The sequence below is a fragment of the Panthera leo genome, chromosome A1 (genome assembly GCF_018350215.1).
Source record: "Panthera leo isolate Ple1 chromosome A1, P.leo_Ple1_pat1.1, whole genome shotgun sequence".
Classification (NCBI taxonomy): Eukaryota; Metazoa; Chordata; class Mammalia; order Carnivora; family Felidae; genus Panthera; species Panthera leo.
The window spans coordinates 10,847,026-10,859,872 of record NC_056679.1 but is presented as its reverse complement, the minus strand read 5'-3'; the positions used below and the strand labels follow the sequence as shown (position 1 = coordinate 10,859,872).

Genomic DNA, 12,847 nt, shown 5'->3' with positions numbered 1-12,847 from the left:
TCCCTCCTGTTCGTCCTGGGCTGTTCACCTGCCCCACCCTGTAACCCAAATCCCTAGCAAACCCCTAAAGCCTCATGAGGAAGAATGACTGAGCAATTCTAAGGGAGTTTCACTTTGTGCCATAGAATGACAATATTTGTAGTTCTAATCCGTGTCTTTCACATACTAGGCACTTAGTAAATATATGCGCATTTGGTTTGTGATACTTATACATGAGATTGAATTATCTTAATTATTCATGCATTCGTTTTCAAGTGACTCTTACGGAGTTATTTTCCCCAGTCCTTTCTGTATTTCAAAGCAAGGTATAAAGAAGGGGGGAGAGATTGATTAAGAAATTCATTTCCATTTTTTAGGCTTCAGATCAGGAGGAGGAGTTCTGTATCCTAATCGCCACTAATTATAATGTAGCAGACTGAGTTTTCACTTCCAATGACACACAATTATGTGGGTAGCAGTGAATTAATCGCAAGGCAGATGCTTTTAAAAGTTTTAGCTCTACAAAACATATATTTGAACAGAAAAAGCTCCATGATCTCTCTGCACATTTTTCAATAAGCCTGATCATTCTAGACATTAGTATTTGTTTCATCTGCTCTAGAAGTCATAATTTCTCAAGGGATAATAAGCATCTTTGTTCCTTTGTTCAGTCATGATTAATATCATTGCAGTCATTCATTCAGCAAGCATTTACTGAGAGTTAACTATACGCCAGTCATTAGAGATAACGATCCTTTAGTTTAAGGAGTTACAAAAAGCCCATTTGCTCCAACACACACACACACACACACACACACACACACACACACACACACACATGAAATCACCCAAAGAAAATAGGCAGAGAAATTAGCGTAGGCTAAATCCGTATTAAGCCCACTGTTTAATTTTAATTTGCTTTTGGCTTTAGGATAATGTTGGTTTTCTTAATTGATTTGGAATATCCGGGAGTCTGCAGGATTTGATTGCCACTAGTGAAAAAGAAGCCTCACTAGTCATTTAAATTTATAATCTTGGAAGAAGCAATCCTATTTTCCTAGTAGACAATGCTACTTACAGTTCTCCTAAATTTTTTAATGAAGAAAATGTCTTCTCTGGAACAAAATCAATTTGATTTCTAGGCAGAAACCTGTAAGACATGGTGAGAGTCAGCACTGTTGGTTTGTGTCTGCGGTAAGAATCAGTCCTCATTGGGAGATGCCAGTGATCCGCGTGTGATTTCTCAAGGCCTCCTGTGAAGTGTCAAAGTGAGGCGTGATCTGGTGTGGAGCACAAGGCAGGAGTTTCTCACCGAGGATATCTACGTGTTCTCTCCAGGAAACGCTAGCCATAGGTAAGCTGAGGGGCTGAGTGTGGTCTCTAAGGCTGCATTTGGTTTCCATTCTGATGGCTTCAGAAAGTGTTTACTTCCCGACACACACGTAATGTCAGATTTCGACCCCGTTAATACTTAGAGCAGGGTTTGCCTTGTGTAAGGCATATTCCTTAGGAGAAGGCCAGAGAGAACAGAGTTTGAACCCATGGGGCCACAGATGGATTTTAAATGTGGTGGTGGTGAGGGCACTGGTTTTACATTTCCTTTGTCTAGAAATGGAATTCTTTAAGACCTACGGTAAAAAGAGGGGGTTGGCAGCTACCTGCCCTACAGAGGAGAGCTCGTGAGTATGACAGTGATTCAAAAGCTACACGGGGCTGTAAAATAGAAAGTGTCAAGGTAATTTGTTGAGTTTACCAGTGTTTTCTCTCATTATCCACGAGAAAAAGAGTCAACTATTTGCATCTTCTGAGTGGGATAGCCCCTCTTTTCTCATTCAATATGCTGGTCTGTAATCTGACTGATAAATATGTAGCCTGGCAATAACCTCGTCTCTTAGTTTGGTGAAAAAAAAAAAAAAAACAGTGGTTAGACTACTACAAATGAATATACTCCAATTTTTCTTTTCCAACCACCTGTGCAACCACCAGACATTACTAACTGCTTACTACACGTGGAAAACTATTGGTTAAAACGAAAGCAAAATTCTTGTGTTTTTTTCACCAGTGCAAACGTGGCGTAACCAACCCATGTGCACCGCCCCGCCCAATGAAAAAAAACACAATCAGCAATCCAAATCACCAATCAGAATCTTTGGCAGATCAGAATACACTAGATATTCTTCCCTAAAGAGTAAAATTATCATTTTTTTTTTTTCTTTAGAGAGAGCGACAGACATCAAGGGATAAGTGCCCGGGGCAGTAAGCACTCATTATTGTAGAGCTAAGCTTTTTCTCACACATGATCTCATTTCCTTGGTTATCACGGGGTTAGACACCAGCTCGGCTCAGCTGAGAGGATGCAGTGAAATAACAATTGCCCTCAGCAAGAAGGGGAACAGCTGGAGACCTAGCTTCTGGGCAGCTCAACTGAAGGCTAGGCCCACCGTCAAAATCCATCAACCCATGGGTGCGTTTTCTAGGACTGTAGTTCCAGACCGAGGCTGTAAATAAAAGACTATTTTAAAATTCCTTGTCAGTGTTTTCTTTTGACTTCCAAATCTATCGGGTTTCCCCTTGTTCGCTAATTTCCATTGTATACTTACAGCACTGTGAGTGAATTGCATGACAGAAAGGTGGAATTCGTAAGACATTTTATTCCATTGCCTTCCAAATCCCTAAAATGCACGGGGGAAAGATATTTTTAATGTTTTTGCACGAATCACATGTCTGGAGGCGCTTCTCGTGGCCATAACAGTTCTGAACTTCATTTACAGAAAATTTTTTTAACGGTTATTCATTTTTGAGAGACGGAGAGCGACAGAGCGTGAGTGGAGGAGGGGCAGAGAGAGAGAGGAAGACACAGCATCCGAAGCAGGCTCCAGGCTCTGAGCTATCAGCACGGAGCCCGACGTGGGGCCCGAACCCGTGAACTATGAGATCGTGACCTGAGCTGACGTCAGACACTTAACCGACTGAGCCACTCAGGCGTCCCTGAACTTTATTCTTTACTTCATTTCAGTGTTTATGCTTTCTTCCCAATTATTACAAGGTTAATATAATATTATGCTTCTTTTCCCCTTCCAATTAATGTTAGAACTTAATAAAATTGAGGGAAAGGGCAGCTCAACATTTAGTGAGTGTTTCTCTCTGTGCCAGATACCATGCTATTAATTATAATATTGCCATCATAATAGCGGCAACTACATTTACTAGACTTTTATGGTGTCAGATATTGTTCTGAGTGCATAGTCGCGCTCTTGCTAAATTGGTATTATCCCTCCCCCCAACATATAAGGAAAGTGAGGCTGTTGGGAATTCACTTAATTTCTGGCCACGCAGCTGGTAAGCAGTAGAATTGAACTTCTCACTCAGATGTCTCTCTATCTAAAGTCTGGACACTAAACCATGCGTCATAGATCCTTCCACTCTCACTTTCCCCTGGCCGCAGGTAGATACTTTTGTCTCTATTTTGGATTAAGGAGAAACTCGGGCACGATCATCTTCCAGATACTAAATCCCAGAGTCAGGCATAGGTATCCCTCTGCCTGATGACAGCAACCCGCTCTTTCTGCTCTGCCTCTGAGACCCCGATGCTGAGTGTTAGCGCTGCTCCAAGGTGGCTGGGACAGCCCTCAGCGTCACCTGGGAAGTGCTGAGAAATGCAGACTCTTGGACTCCGTCCCGTTGCTACTCTAGGGTTGAGGCCTTTTCATCTGAGTATGGTTAACATACAGTGTTATATTAGTTTCAGGTGTGCAACATTTCAGGTGCTTCAGGGCTCCCATACAACACCTGGTGCTCATCACAAAGCCCCCCCCCCCCACCCTTGGTCCTCTTGGCCTATTTAACCCCTCCCCCCACCCGCCTTTCTGGTAACCATCAGTTTGGTCCCTGTAGGTAAGAGTCTGTTTCTTGTCCCTCCCTCTTGTTTTTTTTTTTTCTTTGCTCATTTGTTTTGTGTCTTAAATCCCACATACGAGTGAGATCATATGGTATGTGTCTTTCTCTAACTGACTTATTTCACTCAGCATCATACCCTCTAGCTCCATCCACGTCGTGGCAAAAAAAGGAAAAAAAAAAAAAAAGGACTGAGGTCCTAACAAGGCCTCGTGTTGTTTGAGGAGCGTGGGAGCTGTGACATTTTGCCGGCGATCCTTTGTGACAGCGGCATCCTACGTGATCAGGGACCCTCCCAGGAGCGCTCTGACATTACGGCTTCCAGCGGTGCAGAGGAATGAGGGAGAGGAGACTTTCCTGCCAAGTCTCCTAACCTCTTTTTATAGTCCGCTTCTTACAATCTTCCCCATATAGGACAATAGCTGTTTTGCCGCCTGTGAACATTTCTCACGTTAACACTAAAATCGCCAGTCGTGTGTCATTTCCTTTTAAATCCTGTTTTATACCCATCCAGATGGCCTGGTAGGAACTTGGTATTTTTTTTCCCTCTGAAAATACTGTGGCTAAAATAGTAAACACTGTACTCTCTTAAAAGCCCAAATATTGCTCGGTGGAATGGGAACAAGGGTTTTTCACACTTCACAAGTATAGCAGCAAGGACTTGCGAGCGATCGCCCTGCTGATGGCAAGTGAGGGAGCGGGAGCCTGGCCAGGGTGTGGGTTTTCCTTCCTGTAAGGGTTTTTTGGGGTCTGACCTCTCAGTGCTGTCCTCTTGGTTTCAAGGCCCTTTCTCTGTGTGATGGGACAATCTTACTAATGATATTTTCACTGGGTGTCTATTTTTCCCCTCGTGTTTGAGGGAGCCTCAAATCACGACTGTACCAGAACCTGGGGCTCTGATGCTGGTTCCTGCTCTCCTCCTGGTTGCTGATGCCCATTGGAGGAGAGGCAGGCTCGGGCCCTGATCTTTTCCTGCTACCTTCACTCTTTCCTGTTTGCTTCCATGGTGCAGCTATGCTCTTGTCTTTTCTAAGTTTTTTTTTCCCCCACCTATTCTTAACAAGTATGATTCTCATGTTTTTCAGATCATTATTTCCACTTCAGGAGTGGCACACTTACATGAGACCTCTATGGCCTTAGAAGTCTTCGATAACAGGTATGTAAATAAATAAAAGTCCGTATAAACATAAGGACCCCTAAGAGTTGTAGAAAGTAATTGTGAGGCTAGCTCAGAAAGGACCAGAGGCTGAGGTGCTATAATTTTATCATCCTAGGAGTATCGAGTCTCCTGGTTTGACAGTGAGAAGAGTTCTGCGGGACAGTACAACCAGCATTTTACAGGGCAAGAAATCACTGTGGGTGCCAAAACTGCCTGTCTCAGGAGACCTTGAAGATGAAGGTGACAGGGAGGGGTGAGTAGTGGTGGAGAAGCCATGAATTAACTTAAGTAGACGTTTTAAACAAGTATTGGTTGAAAGCTAACAAGGAGTGGACACGGTTTGGCACTTTGGCTTAACAAAGGTTTGTTGAGCAGTTATTATGTGCTGGTTGGTGTACAAATGCTGGGGTATAAATCACAAGGTGGGTCTCTGCCCTCACAGAATTTACAGAATGGGGGGGGGGGACAGGCAAGATGGTGACAGTAGAACCGAGATAGGTGTGTAGGGAATGGGTGCCGTGGTGGAAGCCTGTCCATGGTACAAAGGAGTCACAGAGGCAGTCACTGTAATTGGCTGGTGTGAGAGCTTCCTAGAGTGGATGTTTAAGCTGACTTTTGGAGTTAACCGAAATTTTGGAGGTAACCGAAAGAATAAAGGAGAAAGACTTTTCTAATTGAAGGAAAAATATGTGCTCAGGGAACTGATTATAGCAGTTTGGTGCATCTGGAAGGAAGGCACATAGGAGGAGCCGGGTAGTAGTCTAGATGGAGGAAGGGATACCAATGGGGGGTCTCGGGTGCTCAAGGGGCAAGTCTGAAGTTAACTTGCACACCCATGGGAATTCTCAAAAGATTTTTCTTTTTAAATTAATTTATTTTTTTAACGTTTATTTATTCTTGAGAGCGAGAGAGAGAGAGAGAGAGAGAGAGAACAAACATGAACAGGAGAAGGGCAGAGAGAGAGGGAGACACAGAATCCGAAGCAGGCTCCAGGCTCTGAGCCGTCAGCCCAGAGCCCGACATGAGGCTCGAACCCACAAACCATGAGATCATGACCTGAGCCAACGCTGGACGCTTAATCACCTGAGCCACCCAGGCACCCCTCAGAAGATTTTTAAACCAGGAAATAACATAATCAGATTTCAGTTTGGGAAAGATGGGCTTTTTTATGGGCTTTTTATGTAATCATGAATTAACTTCAGGGCTGGTTTCCTTAAGAACAAATTAGCTCCTAAATGCATACTCACATCCAGTTGAGTTGAGGCATTTGGGCACACATCTGTCTGGGAAGGGCCTCTAAGTAGTTATTAACCATAGACCTTTGCACAAAGAAGATGTCAGTTAGAAACAAAAGGGTATGCCCCTTTAAGAACAACACTTTCACTGTTTCCACAATTTGGAAACTTGCATGCTAAAATCAGTATAGCAGGATAAAAAATAAAAACATAACTACTTCTTCAAAACGGTCTCTAGATATATGTAGAGCACAGATAAGAAAGCACATGTCAAAGAGGCTGAGCGCAAAAGTATGATATATAACCTGGGAATAAATATTAAGCGCTTTAATTTTACGAGATCAAACAAAAGTATGTATTGAGTAATAATTCTAAAGTTCATGGTAATTTTCCTTGTAAACTTCAAACTTGTAATCATTTCCACATCCTACATCCAAAGTTTTTTCTTAAGGGAAACACAAATCATTTACAGTGTTAAGGGGCCACACTGGAAACTGCATTAAATCTAAGAAGCGATCGCAGGGGGCACTGGGGGAAAGAAAACAACCCATCAGCATGTTAAGTTGCACGATTAATTTACGATATTGTGGTCCCTTTTGACAAATGGAAAAATAATGATGCCATGCGATGAACTATAAAGGAACATAATAATCCCCTGCTGATAAATCATTTCAGTGTATTAATAAACAGTGAGAATGTAATTATGAGAACAGCTCTGTCAGTGGGACAAAGGTTTTGGAATGTTTAGAGACTCTTGCTGGGCAAAGGCACATTTCCCTCTGTTAAAAATGTAGTCGGAGCTGAACTCCCAGGAGATTCTGGTAGATTTAAATGTTGTTAGGAGATAAAAATGAATATAGCTTTGGTCCACCACTGCAAGTAAAACATGCCTTAAGATTAAAGGAAAGTAAAGGAGATCAAAAATTAATCAACCAGTAGGTTTCAAATATACCACGAGCCAAGGCTAGGAAGTCACAACAGTAACTGTGGCTGGAGGTACAGGAAAGGTTTTGACTAATAAAAATGTTAACGGGCTTGAGGTTTTTAAAGCTCATTTTGCAAGCTAGTGTTAGATGTCACTGCAATTTATAGACAGATGTATTGAAGGGTAGATGAACACTTACAGGAAAAACAAGGACTTTAGTCCAGTAAACAACCGCTGGGAAATTCTGGTTATTGGATTGTCATCTAGAATTCTGAAAAAAAAAATATCAAAAATATTTCCACCATTAGAGACATCTGTGAAATGAAACCAGGAAACAGTATAAAGCCCGTGACAATCCTGCCTCCCAACACTTGCTCTCCTCTTTCCTGCCCGTCCACACTTGGCTCCCCGTCCTCTTCCCTAAGAGTCCTTCCTAGCTCTTTCCTCCAAATTTCCACCACCCCCTGTCCCAGCCCTTATGAAGGGTTCGTCCTGATTGTTTTCTCTGACTGCATCCGCCTCCCATTGGACTTAAAGACCAGAGACAGACCCTTCACCTCTGGATACTTGAATCCAGCATAAGCTGAATTATTAATTGGCTGAATACAGGCTCCACAAATGCTTTGACCTACTGATTGACTGAATGAAGAGTGGATGAAAAAAAATTCATAGGAAATCACAAATGGTTCTTTGGTCTCGTGGTGTTTAAATGATGCATTTATAAGGTCTGTACCAACCAGCTCATTAGGAGCTTTGAGGATGAGAGCGTGAAAATACTCATATATTCAAATAACCATTTCTAACCATATACGGTATTTTCCTAGAAAGAAATAGACTAAGGGGGAAATATGCCTTCTTTCCTCCTGTTGCCTTTGAAGCCAGGTACCATTTCCTCTTACTCTCAGCGGTTCCTGAGAGTAGGATTTGGAGAAGGAAGTGACATTAGACACCTGCGATATGCCAAGTGCTCTGCATGTGGCAGTTTATATCTGCCTTGTGATTTAATCCTCACGCCATCACTCTTAAAAAGGAGCTGTGCTTCTAGTTTACAGATGAGAAATAAAGCAGCCCGGGAAGATTAAGAAAGTTGCCTGGAACATTAACAGAGGCCCACAGCATACACAGGATCTGGATAAAGTTGAAGTTCTGGCTTTTTCCACCAGACCAATCTGACCTACAGAAATGTCAGACTGAAACATCGAGCCTTCTAATGGGCCAATGTTCATTTTCCTGGTGAAAATACAAATATCTGATGTGAGACTCCTCAGAAGGGAGCTGGTGGCTCAGCCAGGAAAGTGATGAAACACCACCAGCTACCATATCTTCAGACTTTTCTATGAATGCTCTGGAACTCTAAAAGGTCCCTAACTTGCTTACTTTCTAGGTCAGTGGGTTTCAACAGAGGTCCGTTGAAATGAATGTCTGGAGACATCTTTGGTTGTCACACCTCTGGGAACCAGTACCACTGGCATCTAGTGAGATAGAGACCGCAGATAATGCTAAACATCCCCAAATATGAGAGAACACCCCATTCATCAAAGAATTCTCTAGATGAAATGCCAATAGAGCTGAGGTTGAGAAATGCTGGAATAGATCAACACTGGATGGACACATGGCTCAGAAAGCCACCTGGAAAAAGCACGGCACAGGTTCCTTTGCACACAACTACCATTTGGCATGCCATTATCTGAATTGCTTGGGTAATGTGCTCCAGATGATGTGACAATCAGAAAAATGAGTGTAATAAACAAGATACATAAATAGATGGAGACTATAAGCATATATAGTCTATCTGATCTATCCGATCTTCTGAAGGAAAAACTAGGATACTTACAGCCAAGTTAGCTGATGTAAGTCTTTGAATACTCCGGGTCTGAGAGTTGTAATACAGTTGTGGCTGAGATACCTATAAATAGCATGAGCGAGTCAATTAGGCAAACTCAATACTTCATTTTAGTCACATATAATCAGAATATGAGCCGCTGATGATGATTATGGAGTAGGGACATCTGTTTCTGAAAGCACTCAGCTGGATAAGAAGATACAGATAACCACGAGCCTGGTGTGTATGACACTGGGGACAGGACCAGCAAACTGGCCACAAATAACGTGTTGGGATATTCTGTTAAGAGTATAAGAGTAGGTGATTTTTGCTTCTGTCACTTTTGGTCACATCCTTAGTAGATTAGCATTTTAAGAAAAGAGAGAGGTAAGTTAGCAAGGGTTAGAAAAAAAATGCTAAACTATTGTGGAAATGACCCAAACTTCAGAAGACAAGGTTAAGGAGAGCCTTTGTTTCTGTCTTCTGGTAAAACTAGGAATCTTTTAATAATTCCGATAGGTTAATAAGTCATCTAAGTACTTTCTGGTAACCTATTTCTCCCATTTTGCTATAGCCAAGTCAAGCCTTTAAAAAGTGCCATTTCTACTCTTTTAATCTTTACTTAAAATTGTACTCATAGTTGTAAAGAAGTTACTCACAATATTTGCAGATTATGTAATCCAAAAAATGCTCTCCGTGATATGTGCGTAATACAATTATGCTGAAGAAATCTGGTGGGAATGAGACAGAAGAGCCATGTGATTAGGGTGTAGGTACTTTAACGAGTTGTGGCACATGGTCTCCACCTGGTTCATCTAAAGACAATTTGCGAAACTGGTTTATGAAGTCCCAAGTCCTATTCTTATGTTGGGTGCTGGTGGTGTCGCCCATGAGATGGCTGTGAAACTAACCAACGCTTGTCTCCCACTGGCAACCATGCAGTGAGATTTGGGCGTCTCTGGTCTGCCCCGCTGAGCTCCCGGGTGACGAGTTTGAGGAGGGACGTGGGCTTGTGTTGCAGTTTTCTTATTCTGACTTGCAGATGATGCTCGCCATGTGAGATGGGCCCGGGCCCGTGTCTCACTGCTGAGCTTTTTATTCTTTCAGCACAGAGTTCCACCTTTAATTCCCCATTTCTCTTCATTCTATTCCCATGAAAAAAGGAGAGGGCAAGTCTCATTTGTTTCTATTGCGAGATGCTGAGCGGGAAGCACAAAGGGAGTTAGTGAGGTACTCAAGGTCACAGCTGGCATCCACAGTGGAACTGAGGCTAGTATCTCAACTTCAGCTCACAGGGTCACGATTTACTTACCCCCTGAAGCAATTTACCAATATAGTATTGATTCAATAATAGCACTGTTGGGAGTATCTAAGTAAAATAATTTCCATTCCCTGTGCTTATGATACAGTGGGAGTTTAGCCTTGAATTCGTATTTTCTCAAGGTATTTAGGAGCAGGAAATATCCACACTAATAATAGTGACTAATGACTACATAGTGTTTTGAATGGCTTCCCTAGCTCTTATTTTGATCTGGTTCAGTTCCTAAAATCGCACACAACACTTCCTTAATTGTTAGGAGACTTCACTGCAAAACCATTAGTAGAACACGTGCTCCTTTGGCAGCTGGCTGTACTTTGAATTTTGTTATACTGTAACTATTCTCTAGCAAAGCTTCCCAGCCTTTGAATTATGAAGCCATTATAGGAGTGCCAGGATATTGAAGCCCTCAGCCCTCAAGGTAGCTAGGTAAAGCCGATATCAGCTCCCAGTTATCAGCAAACCCATCCATCCCAAGTTCAAACCCAAGTGTTGAACGGATATTGTCATTTTCTCTGTGTTCCACCAAGTGGCAGAGGTTGGTACTACAGCACACGCATTACATCCATAAGATACAAAGAGCGCCAATTTCAATCTCACCAAGTAAACTTGAAACCCATTGAGACCTCGTGTCATTCCATCCCTTCTCTCCCCCCGCCCCGCCCCACGTCTATGAGGAGACGCTTCCCATTACAGCATACATTGTCATTTGGTTTTAAAGTTCCGCTATGAATAGAATGAATCCGTACGGATCAATATCTGTTTTGGCATTTCAAAGCCCTTGGAGTGATGTAATGAAAATGAATGTAATGAATTATGTTACAATAGTAAGTGAAATAGAAAAATAATACAATGCTATAATATACGTACGTTGAAGTTCCTCTTAAACATAAAATTTACTACCTAACTAGTGTTAGTTATATTTTATTCCAGATAATGAATGCAAGGGGCACCTGGGTGGCTCAGTTGGTTGAGCGTCTGACTCTTGACTTCAGCTCATGACTTCAGGTCATGATCTCACCATCCGGGAGATGGAGCCTTGTGTGGGGCTCTGGGCTGACAGGGCGGGGCCTTTTGGGATTCTCTCTCCCTCGCTTTCTGCCCCTCCCCCACTCGTGTGCGCCTGCGCACGTGCACGTGCTTTCTCTCTCTCTCTCTCTCTCTCTCTCCCAAAATAAATACATAAACTTTAAAAAATATAATGAATTCAAAATTGCCATGCACATTTTACCTACATGTTGTCAATCTTGAAGAGATGGGCGCGGTCATAAATTGTGCATTTGGCTCTGTGGTTTCCACTTGCATGACTCACTGGACGTGTGCAGCCTATCTGCCTTCCCTGACATGAATTGAGACCCCAACACTTTATTTACTTATTTTTTTAACGTTTATTTATTTTTGAGACAGAGAGAGACAGAGCGTGAACGGGGGAGGGGCAGAGAGAGGGAGACACAGAATCTGAAACAGGCTCCAGGCTCTGAGCAGTCAGCACAGAGCCCAACGCGGGGCTCGAACTCACGGACCGCGAGATCACGACCTGAGCCGAAGTCCGACGCTCAACCGACGGAGCCACGCGGGTGCCCCAAGACCCCAACACTTTAAATAAGGAAGAGCCTCTAGTCACCTGCTGGGCTTCAGCTTGCTGGCACCTCCCAGAGAACTGGAGCTCCAAGTCCCCTGTCTCAGACTTAGGCTACTGAATTTTAACTTGATCCTGTAGCGTCCCCTTGCTTCTTTGTAGAATAGTAGCTTGGTGACTACGAGGGGAAATTGGGAACGGTAACAGTTTGGCAAGTGGTGTCCTCTTTTTATTCAGAGCCGAGATGTGAGCCCATTTAATATACTTTCCACTGAATGGCTTTTCTAAGAATAACTTACTGGTTCATGAATTCCTGCTGTTTCAGCTGTCAGGACTTTTCAAGCAGAAACGCCAGGAATTTATGTACCTGAAACTAAAGCAAATAAATGCTTTAATGACATGCATGTTTATAGGCTATTTTTTAATGCAACATTTTGTATTCATGAGCCAGGCAGACTCCTTGAATTATATTTTGTTGCCAATGATTGTTTTGAACTAGAACCATGTTTAAGAAGAAATTCCTAATTTATGTAAGGTTTATGTCACAATGAGGAGGAAGGCTGCTGCTGGTTTCCATGGTAGTGGTGATAGAGTAATATAGTCACTGTTAAAGTCTATTTTATTTCTTTGAAAGGTCATCTTAAATCTCTTCCCTCCCCCCCACCCCCCACATTAGAAAGGCTTGATATTTTGAAAAGATTATTAAAATGAATAATCTGACCAATAGTAAAAACATTCAGGTAAGTTCAACAACATTTATTTGGCAATTAAAATTTCATTTTGATTTATGAACTTACTCTTCTGGTTGCCTAAATGACCTCAACCCACTGACTATTTAGAACATTCTAGACCACAGACTCACTCAACATTAGAGTCAATGATCTCTTAGGATATATTCCAATTTGTATAGTAAGATGTGCTTGATGTGGGTTCTGG

General features: G+C 42.4%; 1 protein-coding gene across 1 annotated transcript in view; it reads right to left on the bottom strand.

Annotated features, from left to right (window-relative positions):
• RXFP2 (relaxin family peptide receptor 2) overlaps positions 1 to 12,847 on the bottom strand; it is a 42,381-nt gene that overhangs the window by 17,469 nt on the left and 12,065 nt on the right. Inside the window, exons 6-11 of the mRNA XM_042954258.1 lie at positions 9,674 to 9,745; positions 9,027 to 9,098; positions 7,392 to 7,463; positions 6,280 to 6,351; positions 2,580 to 2,651; positions 1,058 to 1,129 (exon numbers count right to left, since the gene is read on the bottom strand). Coding sequence (XP_042810192.1) covers positions 1,058 to 1,129; positions 2,580 to 2,651; positions 6,280 to 6,351; positions 7,392 to 7,463; positions 9,027 to 9,098; positions 9,674 to 9,745 — 432 coding nt within the window. The remainder of the gene's footprint in view (positions 1 to 1,057; positions 1,130 to 2,579; positions 2,652 to 6,279; positions 6,352 to 7,391; positions 7,464 to 9,026; positions 9,099 to 9,673; positions 9,746 to 12,847) is intronic.